The following is a 21,318-nucleotide window of genomic DNA, read 5'->3' as shown; positions in this document are numbered from 1 at the left end:
CTTTTTAAACAATCTCACCCTTAATGAGATGTTTGTATTGATAATGATGATGATGATGAGGATATATGGCTATTATAGCTTTGAGTGACTGTTAAAAACAAAAACTGTCCAGATGATATTTGGAAATATACTAAGAAAACACAGATTGCTTCCAGGGGGTACTTCTCTTGGCTATTTGTAAATCTAATTCATTTTTTAAAGTTATCTAAGGCAATCAACTGTTCTTTAATATTGTAATATGGCATTATATGTGTATACACACACACAAATACACACATATTATCAACTAATAATAGGCTTTAACTGTTTATGGATTTGAAACCGTCCTCTAAAGTCCTATTGTGATACTTCATCATGCCATGGAGGTAGTGCTGGGGACTCAAAGACAACAGAAGATCATTTCTAACAGGTTCTATTAGGCTAAAAAAGTTTGAATACAAATCCAGTTATGTATGATATGTCTGTTGTACAAATCAGCCTGTCACATTTCAGAGAAGCTCATCAGATTGTCCACTAGATGATAAAGGTTTTAGACCATAAGAAACATACATTGTGATAGAGAGAATGGTGATCTGTGTCAGTGGAAGGAATCTCATACCAATAAAATCATGGATCTTTGAAATATCAAAATGTAGATTTCAGATATGGGTGAATGATAACATAATTTAGAAATGACATTTCCTTCCTCATCCTTTCAAATGAGAACCCTGCTTCAGATTTTACTGAAAACACAAGACCATTTTCCAAGAGCTCCTTCTTTTCCCCTCCTCTTTATTTCACATCACCTAGATGCCTTCTGCCACTCTCTTCCTTCACCTCTGTCTCACATGATGAGGTGAACCTTCTCTCCTGTTCTATCCCATATCCTCTAAGAAATTGCCCCTCATATCTCCATTCTCTAACTTATCTTTAATCTCTCTTTATTTACTGGCTTCTGCCCTACAGTCTACAAACATGTCTCCCTCATCCTCACAAGTGCCTGCTATGTGCCAGGCACTGTGCTAAGCCCTGAGGATGCAAAAAGAGGCAAAAGACAGTCTTTCATGGTTAGTGTCTACACTAAATTTCATGGTTGTTTGTAATTCTCTAGAGAACTGTTTATAATTTTTGTTGTTTTTCTTTATTCTGAACTTAAACGGTAGTCAGTAAGTCATTAAACACTTATTAAGTGATTCCTATGTGTCGGGCATTGTACTGAGCACCAGGGATAAAAAAGAGGCTCTCAAGGAGCTCACAGTCTGAGGGGGGAGAGAAAACAGGAAACAAATATATACAAAGAAGCTCCATATACAGGATAAGTAGTAAATAAGTGAGAGGGGTAAGGCACTAGAATTGAGGGGTTGGGAAAGGCTTTCTGTAGAAGGTGGGATTTTAGTTGAGACTTGAAGCCAAGGTAGACAGTAGGCAAAAATGAGGAGGGAGAGCATTCCAAGCATAGGGGACAGCCAGAGATAATGCCCAGAGCAGAAAAATGGATTATCTTGTTCCTAAAACTTAAAAGAGGCCAGTGTCACTGGATCAAAGAGTACAAAGTGGTCAGTAAGAGGTAAGACTGAAAAGATAGGAGGAAACCAGGTTTTGAAGGGCTTTGAATGCCAGAGAATTTTGTATTTGACCCTGGAGGCAATAGGGAGTTACTGGAATATATGGGGAAGGAGGGTGTTGTGTGTGACATGATCAGACCCATACTTTAAGGAAAATCACTTTGGTGGCAGAACAGAAGATGGATTGGAATGGGGAGAGACTTGAGGCAGGTAGACACACCAGCAGGCTCTTGAAGTAATCAAGGTGTGAGGTGATGAGGGCCTTCCCTAGAGTAGTGACTGTGTCAGAGAAGAAAAGGGGGGCATATTAAAGAGATATTGCAAAAGTGAAATCAACAGGCCTTGGTAACAGCTTGGTTATAGAGGGTGAAAGATGACTCCTGGATTGTGAGCCTGAGGGACTGGGAGGGTGGTGTTGAGGGGGGAGGGTTTAGTGGAAAGATAATGAGTTCTGTTTGGGGCATTCTGAGTTTAAGATGTCTACTGGACATCCACTTTCATCCACAGAGATGTCTGAAAGGCTTTTGGAAGAGATTGAATATCAACAGAGAGGTTAGGGCAAGGTAGGTTGATATGAGAATCATCAGCATAGAGATGATAATTAAATTCATGGGAGCTGATGAGATCACCACTAGAGTAGTTGTATAGAGAGAGAAAAGAAGAGGGCTTGAGGGACTCCTGTAGTTAGAGGGAGTGATCTGGAGGATCCAGTAAAAGAGACTGAGAAGTACCGTGTTTCCCCGATAATAAGACACTGTCTTATTAATTTTTTTTGGACAGAAAAACACCAGAGGGCTTATTTTCAGGGGAGGGCTTATTTTAATGAACATTGACAGCAATTTTAATAAACAGGTAAATGTGAACAAAAAAATGTACCTTTATTCAATAATGATCATGTCATCTTCTTCAACAACATCATCATAAGTGTCCATACCCTGAATTCTGTCCTGGATGTCTTGCGCCTCCATTTCCTTCAGAAGAAGTGGACCCAATCTGTCATGTCCAGCAATATAGCTCTCTTTAAATGAAGATGTGTTGTCCAGGTAACCTGCTCGTAGTGCCTTGGCGACACAGCTGTCAGTAATTTTATCCCATGACTTCTTCACCCAAGTCATGACTTCTTGCAGACAGGGCTTCACAAAGTTTCCACGCTGATTTCTTTCCATTCTATTTTCAATGTAGTCATTGACTTCCATGCGCAAATTGTCCTTTAATGGCTTGTTTATTGCAATATCAAGGGTCTGGAGATAGGCAGTCATTCCTGCAGGAATCATTACTTGATCTATTCTTCTCTCTGCAAGGAAGTTCTTCATTTCTTTAGCGTGGTGAGTGCTGGCTGAATCCCAGACTATCAGACCTCTTTGGTTACCTCACATAACAAGTGGCAGCATTAAATCAACCCACTTTCTTATAACGGCTTCTGTACACCAGGCTTTTTCAGTTTCAAGAACGTAAATGCCAGATACACGTTCAATCTTATCTTTCTTGCCCTTACTGATGATTAGAGGTGTGGCTTTCTTTCTATCCAAACGAATTGCCAAAACACAGGTGACCTGTGCACTTTCATAGCCAGTGGTGGGAATGTAGATTGACATTGCACCCCTGTGAGGAATTGTTGTTAGAGATCCTTGTCCCATAAACACTGCAGTTTCATCCATAGCAATCATATTGCAGGTTTGGTACTTGGAAATGTCGATCCTATCAATAAAGGACTTGAATGCAAGTGCACGTTTAATAACTTCAGCATCTTCCAGCTTAAACAGTGTTGTTGATCTTCTTAGGGACAGTTCATACCTGTACCGTTGAAGGAAACCGTCCAACCAGTGTTGTGATGCTTTGAATCCTTCTGAGATCATTTCAAACTCTGGTGCCATTGAAAGGGCAAATGCTTGAATATCAGCCCTGCGCACAACCAAGGCCTTTGGTCTCCTGTCAGCAATCCATTCACCAATGAGGATCTCCAAGTCAGGATATAAGGGCTGCCAACTTGATCCAGACCTGCGCTTTTTCCCTTTTCCCTCATCCACCTGTTGATTGAGGTTATTATAATCTGCTCTCCATTTTCTGACCATTCGAAGATCCAAAAGTTTTTCTTTACAGAAAACTACAAGATTCTTGCCATGTGACTCCTCTACAATTGCTTTCTTATACTCAACAGTATAGCTCTTCCTTTTTGTACTCATGTCTGGGGGTCAAAACAGACAGAATAATAAAATTATGACCATCAGTCGTTCATTTCACTTCATCATGCCCCCTGAGTTCTTCTTTTTTCCTCCATCATGCCCTTTTTATCCTCCATCATGCCCCCTCACTCCCGCTTACATACTGGGTTTTTATGTTGTCCTGCCTCAGCTCTCCTCCACGGCACTGCTCTCAATGGCGCCAGCAAGCAAATCACTGGGGAAGAACAGGATGATGCGCTCACTGCTGCAGCTCTGATTGCATGCAGCTCGGAGCGTGGCATGCGTTTCACCTGGGGGGGGGACGGTGCATACAGAGGGTACCGTAATGTAGCGTGTAGCGCAGGGGATCACCTTCACTACAGTAGCAATCTCAATAGGGCTTATTTTCGGGGGAGGGCTTATTTTAGAGGAATCTTACACAGTAAGGGGAGGGCTTATTTTCGGGATAGGTCTTATTATCGGGGAAACACGGTAGTGGCCAGATAGGTAGAACAACCAGGAGAGAGTGGGGCCCAAAAAACCTAGAGAGAAGAGAGTATCAAGGAGGAGAGAGTTATCCAGTGTCAAAGGCCACAGGTCAAGGAGAATGAGGACTGACAAAAGGCCACAGGATTTAACAGTTAAGAGATCACCACCCAAAAAGAACATTTTCATATACACAGCAGAACACAAAAAATACAGAGAAACAGATCAGCAGACAGGGCTTCCAGCTGTCTGACCAGAACATCCATACCTAGTTAGTTACCAAAGAGGGAAGCACCAACATCTGGGTTTTCAAAGTGGGGGGGGGGGGGGGTTGGCCCTCTACTGCTGTCCAGAGTCTCATCTGAGCAAATTACACAACTTTTACCAAAGTGAGCCCCAAAGCAAAACCTCGCATCAGGGTATATATAGCCTTCTCCTAGATCAGAGAATGTCACAACCCTCTTGACCCATTGACCAATCACAAAGCAACAAGGTGTGAGCATTCCTGAAAAACAAGCCTCCTACCACAGGCTCCATGTGACTACATTCAGGCTATTAGGAGGCAGAGTATACTTTGAAATCAGGGAAGGTTCTTAGAGTCACTTAAGCCTATCAAAGGGCCAAGGGGCAGGGAAGAACTTCAGATTCCCATTCCCATAACAAACAGTTACTATCGCGTGACCTTGGGCAAGTCCCTTAACCCCAGTTGCCCTGCCCTCCCCCCTCCAAAAAAAGTGTTAAAGAAATGAAGTTCTTAAATGCTTTGAAGTTGCTTTTCTTTATGTTGTTGTTCCTGTATAAATTGTTCTGATTCTTTTCACTTCACTCTGAGTCTATTTACACTAACCAAGTTTTTCTGAAATCATCTCTTTAATTATTTCTTAAGGTAAAATAAGATTGTATTAATTCACATTACCACAGTTTGTTTATCTGTTCTTCAAATTGTCTAAAAAAGTGATCTAATGTCCCCTAGATTCTAATTATTCCCACCACCACTTGTCAATACCTCTTCCTGGATTAGGACATTTGTTTTGCTAGAGTCTCTTCTTTCTCTCTTAAATTCTTCCCATCCCAGCTTATTTCCTTGCTGAATCTGACATATTTCTGTTTTAAACTCAGTGTATGTGTTTAGTCCTCCTTTGTTCATTTCATTTAAGAGTAAGATTCTTCTTATGCCTGCCACTCCTACACATTTCTCCATGTTTGTATGTTCTCTTGTCCTCCAATTATGAGAAATAGCCAATTCTTCTCCATTCTTCCTCCTTTCTACATTAGTGTATCCTTATTTTATCCTCCTTGCTCTCTCCCATCTTAAAACCCATAGAACAGAACTAATGCATTTATAAGATCTCTGTTTTTCTTATTTAACTTCCTTTGTGTATGTATTATGTAATCCATTGGATAGAATGCTGGATCAGGAATCAGGAAGACCTGAGTTCAAATACGGCCTTAGACACTGTGTGACTGTAGGTAAGTCATTCAGCCACAGTTTCTTCATCTATAAAATGGATATGATAATAGCCCCTACTTTCATGGTTTTTATAATGATCAAGTGAAATAATAATTGTAACCATTTAATCAGTAAACATTTCTTAAGAACCTAATATGTGCCAGGTACTGTGAAAAGTGCTGAGATTTCAAAAGAAGGTGGAAAAACTGTCCCTGCTCTCAAGGAGCTTGCAACAGTAGATGTGGTACCCAGTTTCTGCCATACTGTTTTTCAGTTTTCCCAACAGTTTTTACCAAATAATGAATTCTTATCCCAAAATCTTTACATTTGCCAAATACAAGGTTATTATATTTATTTGCTGTCGTATATTGTATGTCTACTCTATTTCATTGGTCTACGTTTCTGTTTCTTAGCCAATCTAGATAGTTAGTTTTGATAATTACTGCCTCATAATATAATTTAAGATCTGGTTCCTTTACATTTTTTTCATTATTTCATTTGATATTCTTGACTTTTTGTTCTTCCAAGTGACTTTTATTATTTTTTCTTGGCTCTTTTTTTTTTTTTTGGAGGGCAATTGGGGTTGTGACTTGCCCAAAGTGACTTGCTCCACCTAACCACCCCTTATTATTTTTTCTAATTCAGTAAAATAATTTTTTGGTAATTTAATTGGGATGACATTGAATATATAAATTAGTTTAGGTAAAATTGTCATTTCTGTTTTATTGATCCTGCCTACCCATGAATGATTAATATTTCTCCAGTTATTTAAATCTGATTTTATTTGTATAAAATCTTTTTTTATAATTTTGTTTATATAGTTCCCGAATTTGTTTTGGCAGGTATACTCCCAAGTATTTTATACTGTCTACAATTATTTTAAATGGGGTATCTTTTACTATTTCTTTTTACAGAGTTTTGTTTGTGATATATAGTAATGGTGATGATTTATGTAGATTTACTTTATACCGTTCTACTTTGCTAAAATTATTCATTGTTTCAACTAACTTTTTAGTTAAGTATTTAGGATTTTCCAAGTATATCATCATCATTTTCAAAAAAAAGATAGTTTTATTACCTCATTCCCTATTCTGATTCCTTCTTTTTCTTTTTCTTCTCTGATTGCAATTGCTAGGATTTCTAGTACAGTATTGAAAAATGTTGGTTGGTGGCAATGCACATCCTTGTTTCACACCTGATCTTAATGGGAAGGCTTCTAGTTTATCCCCATTACAAATTATGCTTGCTGATGGTTTTAGGTAAATGCTTTCTTAAAAAAGCCAACTTAAGGAATAATCCATTTATACCAATACTTTCAAGTGTTTTTACTAGATTCTATAGCAGCTCTCTTTGTGATGGCAAAAAACTAGAAATTTCAGAGATGCCCATCAATTGGAGAATGGCTAAACAAGTTATGGTATATGATTGTGATGGAATAATACTGTGCTATAAGAAATGATGAGCTCAGTGATCTTAGAAAAACATGGAAAGACTTGCATAAAATAATGAAGAGTGAAATGAGCAAAACCAAGAGGACATATACAGTAATAGCGATATTGTTTTAAGTTAAAACAAATTAGTTTAACTATTATAAATTCTCAAATTAACTATAAAGGACATATGAAGAAAGATACTTTGCATCCAGAGAAAGAAATGATATATAGAGATACATATAGAATAATTTTACATATTTATACCTATTTGTGTCTAATGGTAGCCATCTCTAGGGTGGGGGTTGGAAGGGAGGGGAAGAAAAAAAGAAATATACATGATAATTTTTTTGTGTATTTGAAAGGAATAGCAAGTTGTGCATAGTAGATTTGTAGTTTCATGAGTAATCAAATGCTTTTTTTATTCTATAAATTAAAAATAAAATAAATTTGGAGCTGCTAGGTGGTGCACTGAATAGAGCACCAACCCTGGAGTTAGGAGGAACTGAGTTCAAATCTGGCTTCAGACACATAACACAAAAAACTAGCTGTGTGACCTAGGGCAAGTCACTTAACCCCAATTGCTCTACCTTCCCCCCTCCAAAAAGCAAAATAAAATAAAATAATATAATAAAATAAGTTTTTAAAAAAATCTAAGGGAGACAACATACAAACATATATACAAACCAACCTATGTACAAAATAAATAGGAAGTAATTAACATAGGGAAGGCAGTAGAATTAAGAGGGTTGGGAAAGGCTTCCTGTAGAAGTTGCAATTTTAGCTGTGACTTAAAAGCACTTAGCTATTTAACTGTTAGCTATTAGCTTTGAAGACATTAAAGTTCTAATGGGACACTTGTTTCTTCTCCCCCTTTTTTTAGAATGTTGGTGCTGTGTCATCCAGTAGCTCCTTTTAACTGTTCAGATAAACTTACTTTTCTAGGTTTCTCTGGACTCTTGTGTTTTTATTTTGGAGTTCTTCCTCAGCTTTGTTATTTTCATCAGAAAGACTTGAAAGTCCTCATTTCCATTAAAAGAACTAATTTTTTCCCCTATAATAGGATTACATTCAACTTGCAGCATAAGTTATTCTTGGTTATAATTCCCTATCTTTTGCCTTATGTGATCCTAACAGTGTGGTTCCTTGAAATTTGAACTTCTTCTTTCTGGATTCCATTTTGGGGGGGTGGGGAAGGCAAGGTAGTTGGTGTTAAATGACTTGCCAAAGGTCACATGGCTAGTTTTTTGTGTTACTTATCTGAAGCTGGATTTGAACTCAGGTCCTCCTGACTCCAGGGGCGGTGCTCTATTCATGGCACCATCTAGCCACATTGCTTCAGTCTTTTATTTTGTTTTATTTCTTGCTATTCCATGGAGTCATTGGTTTCTGTTTGGTCTACTCTAGTTTTTAGGGTTCCATTTTTTGGGCGAGATTTATTATTTTCTCTTCTAAGCTACAGTCTCCTTCTTATTCTTTCCTCCAAAGCTTATATTTCATTTTTCTTTCGTGTTTCATTTCTTCTATGTGTGTTCCTGTGGAAAAATCCATTTTTTTTCTGTTGACTCTCTGCTTGCAATTCTTATTGGGTTAAATTGCCAACAGTTTTTTTATATCGCTTGGTGTTTTCTGTGATTTACTTATCTCTCCAGTTTTAGTTCATAAATTAGAACTTTGTTCTCCATCTTCTCCTTTCCCTTCTATAATTTTTTGGTTGGATGGTCAACCCTACTTGGTGTTACCCTGGGCACCTTCTATTCTTGTAATGACCTTTTTCCTCCCTGGGTTCCTCTGTTTCCTCCACCAGTCTTTAAGGTTCGGAGTACTAGGTCTTCGGGATCATCTCTGACATCTCAGGAAAGAGTGTTAAAGACCTCAGAACCCCTTGTCCTGAGCATTTTGTCTGTGCACTGGTCAGCACATCACTGGTTAGCACTGTGTTATTAATCCCCAGGCTTTCCAAAGTCTTTGACCCTGGGATTTTCTGACCATCTGAGGACTTTCTCAGGAGATCTCTCTACTCTGTTGCTTCTCTAGACCCAGAGCCTTGTTGTAGGCTACAAGTCTCTTTCTATGGTTACTGTGTTCTTTACTTTGCTTGTAAGCCCTTTTGTGGCTGACTTTTTTCTTCAGTTCTGAGGTGGAAATGTCAGTAGTTTCTCATTTGGTTTCTCGTTCATCATGCAGGCTGATGCAAACTTCAGGGTTTTGCTGAAGGAGGTATGTGGGATTCATGGAAATCTGGTTACATATCCTAAAGTTTTAAAAACTAAATTGCAAAAATGATCTCTCTTTACCTTGAATGTCTCTATTTCATTTTATTTTAGTCTTGGCCTGTCTATGAAGATATATATGAAAAAATGATTGAACTTGCAAAATTTTTGGACTTACCTCGTTTTCCAGATATAACTGAGAATTGTTTTCTCCATCCAGACATGTTGTGTATGAAGTACCTGATGGAAGCCAATTTACCTAGTAAGTAGACAATATATCTATATCTGTATAACTATATCTGTATAATGTGTATGCAGGTGCATGTGTGTGTTTAGGAAATGTTTTTATGTTTATATAATACATATTAGACTTACTATTAGTAGTATTAGTAATAAAATATTATGATAGAAAATCTGAGGCCACTTGGCATTGTCACCATTAATGCACAAGAATGTTAGAATATAACAGAAAGAATGTAGCATCACCAAGAGCAGGAATCATTTTTTCCTTTGTGTCCCAAGCATGTATCACCTATGTAGGTTTTTAACAAATGTTTTTTTTAAAAATTGATTTATCAGATGAATATGATAGCTCTGTCTTGACTACTAAATAAATGTGTGCAGATATGTAGCTTCAGATCAGAAAAGAATTATTCTTGAAATCAAGTGGTTCCTGGAAAGGTTTTAGGTTTTTCAGCTTAATGAAAAGTGGCATGTCTGCTAGTGACCATCACAATTCGATGGTTTTGCTTAACTGTTTTTAGGTACTGCACTTTGTTGAGAGAAGTGTTTAGATGTTTGGGAGTTGTCTACTCTATCTAGATAAAATGAATCCATAAAAAATTAGTTCCAGGAAAAAGAATATGTGCTTATTAAATTTTTTTAAAGTTCATCATCACAGCAAAGTATTTGTTTTTCACTGGATCTATGATTTCATTGGTGTATGTAGAACTCCCAGTGAAGAAAACTCCCTCTACCAATGCAAGTCAGTGGCCGCTTTGCCACTGTCTTCTAAAAGAGGTACCTGAGAAGTTAGTGACTTGCCCAGTGTCAGAGCTAATATGTGTAAGGTGGGTCTTGAACCTGGGTTGTTCTGACTTGAAGGCCTTGCGTCTGGACACTCTGCTACCCTGACTTTCAGTACATTATTGATTCTGTGTGGTTATGAGGAAGGCCAATCTGAATTAATGAGTAGTCTGAATTAGAGAATCTTAGTAAAGAAATTCAGTGTTATTTCAACTACATGTAAAAATTAGGGTTACATGAAGGGAAACTATTCCTTAGGAGTCTTACTTCACTAAACAGATAAGAATAATTTGTAATTGAGAAGTTGGTTGTATTATGCAACCTAATATTTCTAAAGCACCTAAAATAGTTTGTTCTAAAAAAAAGATTTTTAAAATTATTTATTTGTACTATCAATTTATTTGGCAAAACATTTTTGCATATCTTTTGGAAGGAAAATTTTAGCCCAGAACTATTTCAAATTATTGCACCCTCAAAAATATTCTTTGAAAAGTTTGTCTTTTTCTACCCTATTTTGCTTTCAGTTTTTACTCATTTGAATTTAAGCACAGGTGCTTGAATTCACAGAATTTAAAAGTTGGAAAAGATCTTAACAGCCTCCTTATTCAACCCCAAAAGCAATCCCCACTATATTAAGGTTTGGGACAAGTAGTTTCCAGACTCTTCTTAAGCACCTCTGAGAAGAAGGAACCTACCACTTCTCATGTCATCCCTTTCTGCTTTTGGACAGCGCTAATTGTTAGGAGGTTCTTCCTTATATCAAAACTAACTTTATCTCTTTGAAACTTCCACTTAAAACACTTAGTTCTTTCCTCTAGGGTCAAACAGAACAAGTCTTACACCTTCCCCACACTGATAACCATGTCTCTGCTCTTTCCACTGTACCTCTTTATAAGATATCTATCACCCAGGAGTGAAGGTAAATTCTCTCCAGATAACTGAATACATGAAATTTTCAAACATTAGCATTTCCTGTTCTTCAATTACATGTTTATTAGTTAAGAAAAAAATAAAATATTCCAAAAATGATTTAATGATAATAATAACAAGCCATAGCTATTTAAGGTTTGCAAAGCACTTTATAAATATCTAATTTCATATTTACAATGTCCTTGATAGGTAGATGCTTTATTATTCCTATTTTAGAAATGAAGAAATTGAGTTAGAAGATTAAGTGACTTGCTCAAGACCACACAGCTAATAAATGTCAGAAGTCAAATTTGAATTCAGATCTTTCTGACTCCAAGTCCAGTGCTCTCTCCACTAACTGCTTGAAATTAATATTTGCCAGTTTCTGTTTTCATCAGAAGCTAGAGAATAAAGTCTAGAGTTACAAGAATAACACTTAACTCCTTGAATTAAGTGTAGTGAAATACAGAGCATATAAGGATTCTCATTAGACATAGCTTAAAATACACTAAGCTACAGGTAACCTAGTTGGAATCTGCTGATATAATCAGTTCCTGAAATTCTTGCTAAACTGGAAGTGTGAGAAATTCAGGAGATTTATACTTGTGAGAAAATACAAATATGGTGACCATACTGATGCAATAGTAATTTCAGAGATGTGAGGAGTTTTTAAAAAATAGGAATGAAATAAATCAGACAAATTGGCCATATTAAGCAAAATGACAGTAAAACAAGTACTTTGTACATTTTTCTTGGTGATACTTAGACTGCAGTGGCTAGTCTAATGTTTTGTTATTTAGAAGATCAGATTTCTCTACTTGAGATTATCAGTGATTTTACATTTAAATTATTGTTTTCTTTGATCTTCTTTCAAAGAATAGAGGTTAAAAAGTCTTCTTTCATTGGAGCAAAGAGAGCCTTCAGCTCTCAAATATTCTTCAGTCTTGAACTAGATAAGGTTGATTCCAGGCCTCAGGAAAAATAACTGAGACATTCTCCCATTGGTAAATTCATTACTTTATAGCAAGCTTCCATCTGAGACACCCCTTCTGTGATGGGAATCGAGTGGCAGGACGATCAGTTTGATTTACTTGGCTAGTTTAATCATTCTTACTTGCTTGACTACCTATATCCTGTTTTAGTTTGAGTCAAGGGCTGTAGAATGGTAGAGAGGTCACTACTGTCATCTAGTGTTTATTAGGTACTGTGTGATCTGGCCTCAAAAGGTGGGCTTGTTGAAGCCTGACTGCTGCATGCCACCTGTTGGGTCTTAGGGTAACTCATTTGACCTTTCTAGGCTTCATATTTTTCAGGTACAAAAAGAAGGGGTTGAATTGAATAATGTCTAATGTCCAAAACTATGATCCCAGAAGAAAACATAGTCCCTGACTATTAGAGTTTACATTCTGTGATACTGATCAAAGGTGGCATAACTACAATGTAAAATATTACATTGCAGTATAGAGATATAAAAATCAAAGTGATAAAGTGGTATGTCTTCCCTCTCGCTTTCTGTTTACTGTCAGTGCCACCTCTTCCTCATCTTTCTCCAGTCTTTTTCCTATTATATATTTCTTTTGTTAGAGAATCAAGAAATTGCAATGACAAATAGTAATAATACAGTTCTAGCTTACAAATTGCCCAACAAGAAGCTGAATACTTCCCTGGAGGCTGATATAAATAATATGCAAATTTAGCAAATCTTTTTGTAAATCTTTCTTAAAATATAAATGAAAACTGTCTTGATGGTAAGAGCAAAGTCTAAATACCTAAGTCTTTCAGTATAATAGACATATTTATATTTAAGTTTTATGTTGGAATTTTTAAAAATTAATTTATTTTTAGTTTTCAACATTCACTTCCATAAGATTTTGAGTTCCAAATTTTCTCCCCCTTGCCCCTCTCTCCCCACTCCAAGACAGTTTGCATTCTGATGTAGGATCTATATATAATTTTTATATTAAACATATTTCACATTAATCATGTTGTAAAGAAGAATTAGAACCAATGAGAGTAACCACAAGAAAGAAGAAACAAAAGAGAGAGAGAGTAAATAGTATGCTTTAATATGCATTCAGACTCCATAGTTACTTTTCTGGATGTGGGTAGCATTTTCCATCATGAGTCTTTTGGAATTGTTTTAGATCCTTGCATTGCTAAGAAGAGGTAAGTCTGTAAAACTTAGTCATCACACAATGTTGCTTTTACTATGTATAATGTCCTTCTGGTTCTGCTCACTTCACTCCGCATCAGTTCATGTAAGTCTTTCCAAGTTTTTCTGAAGTCTGCCTGCTCATCATTTCTTATGGAACAGTAGTACTCCTTTACATTCATATACCACAACTTATTCAGCTATTCCCTAATTGATAGGCACCTCTTTGATTTGCAGTTCTTGGCCACCACAAAAAGAGCTGCTAAAAATATTTTTGTACATGTGGGTCCTTTTCCCTTTTTTTTTATGATCTCTTTGGGATACAGACCTAGAAGTGGTATTGCTGGGCGAAAGGATATGCACAGTGTTATAGCCTTTTGGCCATAGTTCCTAATTGCTCTCCAGAATAGTTGGATCAGTTCACAACTCTACCATGTTAGAATATCTTAAAGCAAATTTACATATTTTCTTGATTAGATATTTTCTAGTTAGTTTGAAACTAATATTTCAGCTTTTCATTGTTAGTGAATGTTTTTTTAACTAATAAATCACTATGATTTTTCATTTAGAATGACACAAAGCATGATTAGGTTTCAGAATGTGTGATAAAGACAAGGGGTGCTTTAATAAATCACAGCAAAGAGAAATACGCAATAAAATAGGGGTTTTTTTGGCTATTGAACATTCCAACACTGTGATGCTGCAGATGTTAATGTGGGTAGTGTAGTTAGATGTAAAAGTCAAATCAACAGGCATTTATTAAGTGCCTATTGTGTGCCAAGCACCTTGCTAAGTGGTAGGAATACAAAGAAAGGCAAAAACGGTCTGGTCCGTGCTCTTCAAGGATCTGTAAAGCCTAGCACGAGCAGCTCTCCAGAGGACCGAGGACCGCCACAGTGAGCAGCTCTAGGGTTCTAATCCCATAGGAAGGGAACTCTCTATTCAGCAGTAAACTAAAGCAAAACATTCACAGAAACCAAAGTGTAGCAATCACAGTGATATAACACTTTATCACTAAAGTGGTCACATAGTTTTCACTTAAAGTAGCCACATAGTTTTAAACAAGATATCATTCAGTAAGTCCTTAACCCTATCATCCTTAAGGAGCAATCCTCCTTAAGGGACACAAAGCACAAAGGCCTAAATTTTCCCACCCCTAGATTACATTGTCTTAATCTCAGTCAAAAAGTCTTCTTTCTTCTTGATTGGAGGTTAGTTTCCAATCATCCTTAACTTAGTCATCCTTAAGGGGTACAAGGTACTGAGTACAAAGTTCTCCTATCCTTAGATCACAGTAAATCATTATCTTGTCAGTCAGCATTAAGTACCCAAGGAGAGGTCTTTTCATCTTGGCTTTGAGGCTGGCTCCAGAATTCCATGGTTCTCCTTTTATGGGTCCAGCTCCCTGGATTCACAGGCAGGCAGCTCTCAGCTACTTACTCAGCTCCTTGTCCAGCTCCTCATCCATTCCATATTGAAGCTTATGGTGTTGACCCCAAGTCCTTCATTGTTTCTGTTTCTGGGAAGACAAAGCTTAACAGAGCCAAAACAACGTTCATCCACATTCCTGGCACCATCATCAATTCACTGTCTGCCTGTGAAATCAATATAGGCCCACAAACAAGGTCTGAGAACTCAACACAAACCCACAAATAAGGTCTGAGAACTCAACACAAATCGTTAGTATAGTCCCAGGACCTCTGAAACTCTCTTCCAGGACTTCCATAAACAGACAAGAAGAAAATCCTATTTCAGGGCTTCCAGTAAGGTCCCAGGGCTTCAGTACAAAATATCACAAACACAACAGAACAGAGAGTGCCTGGCCTCTACAACCATTCCCCTTTTCAGCTCTGCTCTGTCCCAGCTGTGCTTCTCCTTATATATGGTGGTTCTCCTTCCTGTTCTGCCCCTTCCTGTTGCACCAGTAAGTTCCTCCCACCTTCAAATCACAAAGGTCTCAAACAAGGTGCTAAGTACTTCTTTGCTTGCCATTATAGAAGCACAGAGTCTAATGGGGGAGACAACATGAAAAAACTATGAGCAAGATATAAACAAAAGAAATTGTAGATAATCTTGGAAGATACTAAGTTTTAAGGGGCAGTCAGTTTTCTTAACCTGTGTTCCATGGATTTGTTTTTAAAAAATATTTTGATGATATAATAATATCTTTATACATATATTCTAATTAAATTTGTTTAGAAAATGAAATCTGTAACAATGAATTTTAATAAATTAATAATTTAAATAATAGAATAAATAATAAATTAAATCATTTAATGAATTAGCCGGTTTTTTCTTCCTTTGGGGGAGGTATTTTATTTTTCCTGAAATATATCATAAAATGCTATTTTTCTTAAATGTTCATAAGTGCATCTAAATACATCCATAATACACAAATACTAGAATTCTCAAATTTTTAGGAAAATTCCATTTAAATTTTCCTATTTTATTCTTCTGCAGATGAAATGCATAGCCTGACTTGTCAAGTGACCAGAATGACTGGCATAGGAGAAGTGGATTTCTTGACATTTGATCCAATAACTCAGAAGACAAAGACAGTTAAATATGATGTTCAGGCTGTAGCTATCATTGTTGTGGTGCTGAAACTACTCTTTTTATTGAATGACAATATAGAATGGTAAATATGTGGTTTATGTCTTAATTTAGTAGAGAGTAGCACTTTATAGTAATGATGATCATATTAAGTAAACTAAAGTAATAACATTGTTATTGACTTTACTAGTTATTTTGAATGAAGAAATTTATGTTAAATTTTTTTTTTTTTTTGCCTTTTGGAGGGCAATTGGGGTTAAGTAACTTGCCCAAGGTTACATGGCTAGTTTTTTTGTGTGGGTGTTGTGTCTGAGGCTGGAACCAAACTCGGGTCCTCCTGACTCCGGGGCCGGCACTTTACTAGTGTAAAAGTTGCCACCTAGCTGCCCCTATGTTAAATTTTTTACATAGGAAAGTCTTAAGTTCCATAAAACATTCAACAGCTATAACTATTGTTTATACCAGTACATTTATGTCTCAATTACTTTCAGAATATTTACTTTGACTTACTAAATAGTTTATAATATATTAGATTCTTTCTTGGCATTACTTGCTAGATATTTATATTAGGACCTTATTTATTTGTCCTCAGATTTTGATAGTGTATGTATTCTTTTTTAAATTGGCTTAATTGAGCACCGGCCCTGGAGTCAGGAGGACCTGAATTCAAATCTGGCCTCACTTAACACTTACTAGCCATGTGACCTTGGGCAAGTCACTTAACCCTAACTGCCCTGCCTTCTCCTCTCCAAAAAAAAAAAGAGGGGCAAAAAATACATAAATAAATAAAATTGGCTTGAGAGAGCAAGATTTTTAGTACTGCTTTCCCTCCTCTTCCCCTCAGTCCTAGTCATGTTTGACAAAATTTATAGTGTCTAAATAGGTCAGATGATTCATTTTTTCCTTCCAAAAATTTGACTTCAGTTAGTTATGTGTGTTACATAAAAGAATTCAGATTGTGATTGTTTTCAAATGAGTTGATAGTTTACTTATTATTATTTGCAGGTCTCTTTCTAATCTTGCTCAAGAAAAAAACGAAAACAATCATGAAGGTACTTGAATGTCTTTGTCAATATTATTCATTATAAAAACTAATTTCTAAGTTGTGCCCCCTCCAAATTGTATTTTATGTTTATAGGCATTTTGAGTTTATGCTTAAAGCGTATTTTGAGTTTTCATATTTTACCTGGGGTTAATGATATTCTTAATACCAGGTTGCCTAGGAAAATGCTTTTGATATGCCTGGCCCTAGACTGAGGCCCAGTAGTTTCGTGTTGAAAAAGTAGGTTGAGACCAGATAGTGGTGGAAATGGCAAAGGAATATGAATTTTCCTTCAAGCAATAGGAACTCACCAAAGATTTTTGAGCAGGGTATGAAGAATTAGAGGGGTGGAGAGGGTGTTAGAGGGCCTATTTAAAGGCTGTTGCAGTAGTCTGAGCATATGATAATATGATAATAACTTTTTAAATAGAATGATGGCAATGGAAATAAAGAAGCAAGGGTAAATATGAGAGTTGTTAGAATGGTGGAACTAGTAGGACTTCATGGTGCCAGCTTCTGTGGATCTGCTATAGCATTCCTCAGAGAATAGGAGCTGCTTCGTTCTAAGAGGATTCATGTCCCTCCTCTTCCAGAAGAGCCTTTTTTTTTAAAGCTCCAGGTATACAGTTGTCTTTTTCCTCTCCATCCCTTTCTGTGTGATATTTTTCTGTCCTCCATCTTTCCAACAAAGTTATTTTTTCCTGTGCTACTTTATATCCTTTGTTGTTGGTTTTTTTTCCCATTAAAGCTAGGATTTGTACATTTCTCTTTTGTTGTTGTTTATTTTGTTTCATTTTAAAGGAATATCATGCAGCCCCTGTCACCTTAGGAGGGAGCTCAGCCTTCAACTTGGAACATAAACATCAGTTATTTGGGTGTGGCAGAAAATAAAATACTAAACTTTCAGTGGAAGCCACTGAAGTATTTGCCCTATTTTCTGTACTAATTGAGATTCTTGGCCTTGATTTTTGAACTACTTGTGGATAGTTACACCTATCCCTTTATCCTAAAGACTGGCAAATTAGCATTTCATTTAAGTATGAAATTACTGGTTCTGTATGTTTACCAAGATTTATTATTAACATGCTTAAAAACAAGGGAGTGAACTAGATGATCCTTTGATTTCTTCTGTCTCTATGATTTCTTAATTCTCTATCAGTAAATGAGGTATCACTCGAGTTATATATATTATTCCAGGTTTTATATGATTAATTTTATAATTATAATTATCTATATATAGAATATAATTACATTTATATGATTAATAATTAAGTTTCTTTTCTTTCAGGTAAACCATGTTTTGACTTCAGAAAGTGGTATCAGATTATGAAGAAAGTAATTGATGAAAAACAGCAAAAACGAGAGGAATTCAGAGCAAAGTACATTCCTTTTTTTACTACTCCAGTTTGAATCACTTGTCTTTCTAAATCACTTAGATATTCTCAAATCATCCTAGATACTCAAAGAAACTGAAGTACAATGAATTTACAGGTTTCACCAATATATAACCATCTTTTGGACATTAGGCCACATTCTGTTGTTTTGTGTGATTTACACTACCTTCTTCTCAATTGACCAACACCACTCCTTTTCTAAAGTTCATTTCTTATCCAGTGATCCCAGTACTACAAAAAAACAAAGTAAAAGCCTCCAGAAGTTATGCTATTTCCTTATAGAGAGAAATTGCCATTTAAACCAAATCAAAGGAAAAGAAGGGAGATGTTTTATCTTTGATTTTGCTGTTCTTGTTGGGTCGCCAGAATGATTTTGTATGGAACCAACCCTATTTGACAGAACATAGAACTTGCGAGCTAGAAGAAACTTACTTTGGATCTCACATAGGCATGTTGCATTTATATTGTACCCTGGAGTGCATCTAGACATAGGCAGCCAATATGGTGACAGTATTGGAGACCATTCCATATGAGAAGTAGTTGAAGAAACTGTGGATGTTTAACAAAAGTTGTAGAGAAAGGGATTTTGACTCAGTGGAAGGAACTATTTCTTAACAGTTAGCATTGTCTTAAGCTGTAATAAACTCCCTCAGCAAGTAGTGGGTTTCTCATCACTATATGTCTGTAGGTGGACATTAAGTGCCTACTTGTCAGGGAGTCTGAATGTAATTCCTCAGTTCAAGTATGTTTTATACTAGATGATCTTTGATGTGAGATTGTATGTTTATGAGATCACAGGAGCATAATTCTACATCTGGAAGAGACCTCAAACTTCAATGTAGATCAACTCTTTTATTTACAGAGGAAAAAACTGAGACCCAGGGAATTAAGTGACTTGCCTGATGCCACATAGGTAGTAAGCATCAGACAGGTTTTCCCACTGTTCTGTACTTCCTCCTAGAGCAGGGATGGGGAACCTGCAGGCTTGAGGCCACATGTGGCTCTCTAGGTCCTCAAGCATGGCCCTTTGACTGATTTGTTCTGTGAAGTTTGGATTCAGTCAAACGGCTACACCCATGTCTTAGATCATCAGTCACTTGGCCATGTGCAGATCTTTTTAGCCATCTGTGATCAAGAACGATTGGTGAAAACATTTTTTGAGCTGATAAAATTTCTTTAATTTTATTTTTTGCTAATATGATATTGAAACATTTCAGAAAGATGTTAAATTGAAGTAAATATATACAAGGTATATATATACAAGGTAGCCCAAAAGCCTAAACTTTAATAACTTAAAACTGAACTAAGGGGGCAGTTAGGTGATGCAGTAGAGCACTGGCCCTGGAGTCAAGAGGACCTGAGTTCAAATCTGGCCTCAAACACTTAACACAAAACTAGCCATGTGACCTTGGGCAAGTCAGTTAACCCCAATTGCCCTACCATCCCCCCTCCCAAAAAAAACAACTGAACTAAGACTTTTGGGACAGTCTGTATTATTTTGGTTACATATAAATTTTTGTTGTGTAATAAACATTGGAGAGGAAGTCATGTATTTTACAATCTACCTCTGAAATGGCAAGGTTTCTTGGACACAGTCTGCACCTATACTATTAAATTGTGAGCTCACTTAATAAATGTTTATTGACTCACTATATTATCAATCCTTCCCCTCTTTTCAACTCCTACCATAAGAGTAGTTCAGGTGTTTATCTCTTCTCATGTAGATTATTCAAATACCTTCATAAATTGTTTTCCTCTCTAATTCATCCTTTTCATGGCTATTTTAGTAATTTTCCCAGGTTTTATTGCTCTAATTGCATCATTCCTTTAATCAAAAACCTTCAGTGACTACTCAGTGTATACCAAATAAAGTAAAAATTCTTGATTTTATCATTTAAGGCCCTCTACATCCTTATTTCAAACCATCTTCTCAGGCTTATCTCATTACTCTTCTCTACAAACTATTTTCAACTAAATTGAGACATTTTCTATGTCCTGTTCTTGCCTGCCTTTTTTTTTAAATCATAGTTGCCTTTGCCCTTGCTGTCCCCATACCTAAAATGAACCATCACCCCCCTCTCCATCTGTTGAATAAGTCACAAGTATTTATTAAGCATCTATTATATTCCTGACATTATCTTAGGTGCCCAGTATACAACCCCCCCCAAAAAAAAAGACAGTCTCTGCCCTAAAGGAGGGCATGATATAAAGATATTGTATCAGGGGAAAGACTAAGTACATATATAAGTTTATATAAAACATGTATGCATATGTACATATGTGCATAATTATATATAAGATAATTTTATGGGGACCCTAGAAGTGAGGGTGATGAAGAATCAAGAGTGACTTCATATGGTGCTTATGCTACACTTTAAAAGATACTGATCTCTCCTTTCCTTCAAATACTAACTTGGGTATCATTTACTCTAGGTAGCATTCTTTTACTGCCTTCAGCTGAAAATGATCTCTTCTTCATAATTTCTTTTCCATCATGTTATAATCTTTTTCCATTTATAGGTACCTGTGGAAAAGTGAAAAGCCACTGTATTATTCATCAGTGGACAGATCAGTAGTTTACAAAAGACGACGTGAGTTGAATTTTTCTCAGATATTGTTTTTATTTTCTTACTATATAGTTACACAGTTTTATATTGTCATTTTCCTTGTCTGTAGGATTTAATATATGACTAAAACTGATCAGTTTTGTTGGCAATAATATGTTTTCTGATAACAATAGTAACAATAATAATGATGATGATAAAAATCCTATTTTTTCTTATTCATTTAATTTATAAGGTGCTTTCCTCACAACAACCCTTAACAGTGCACATCTTATTTTGGTCATCTTACACACAATGGAGACTAAAGCCAAAAAGTTAAGAGTGACTTGCCACAGAGACACCTAGTTAGGAAGTTTCAGAGATGAGACTCAAATCCAGGTCTCTTGACTCAAA

At 36.3% G+C, this 21,318-nt stretch overlaps 1 protein-coding gene across 4 annotated transcripts in view; it reads left to right on the top strand.

Moving 5' to 3' along the window:
- The window catches only part of TAF1B (TATA-box binding protein associated factor, RNA polymerase I subunit B), a 100,727-nt gene that overhangs the window by 63,281 nt on the left and 16,128 nt on the right, over window positions 1-21,318 (top strand). For 2 of the 4 annotated variants that reach the window (XM_069107764.1, XM_069107761.1), the window contains exons 9-14: window positions 9,260-9,292; window positions 9,400-9,547; window positions 15,833-16,010; window positions 16,931-16,977; window positions 18,256-18,346; window positions 20,882-20,952. In XM_069107764.1, coding sequence (XP_068963865.1) covers window positions 9,260-9,292; window positions 9,400-9,547; window positions 15,833-16,010; window positions 16,931-16,977; window positions 18,256-18,346; window positions 20,882-20,952 — 568 coding nt within the window. Of the gene's footprint in view, window positions 1-5,597; window positions 5,663-9,259; window positions 9,293-9,399; window positions 9,548-15,832; window positions 16,011-16,930; window positions 16,978-18,255; window positions 18,347-20,881; window positions 20,953-21,318 lie in introns of all 4 variants that reach the window. The other 2 variants (XM_069107765.1, XM_069107762.1) reach the window with 2 other exon arrangements.

This window comes from Petaurus breviceps, unplaced genomic scaffold (assembly GCF_028583685.1).
Source record: "Petaurus breviceps papuanus isolate PSGF00001 unplaced genomic scaffold, PetGlider_PUasm1.0 90255, whole genome shotgun sequence".
Lineage (NCBI taxonomy): Eukaryota > Metazoa > Chordata > Mammalia > Diprotodontia > Petauridae > Petaurus > Petaurus breviceps.
Note: the sequence above shows the minus strand (reverse complement) of the source record. Positions and strands in the feature narration are given on the sequence as shown.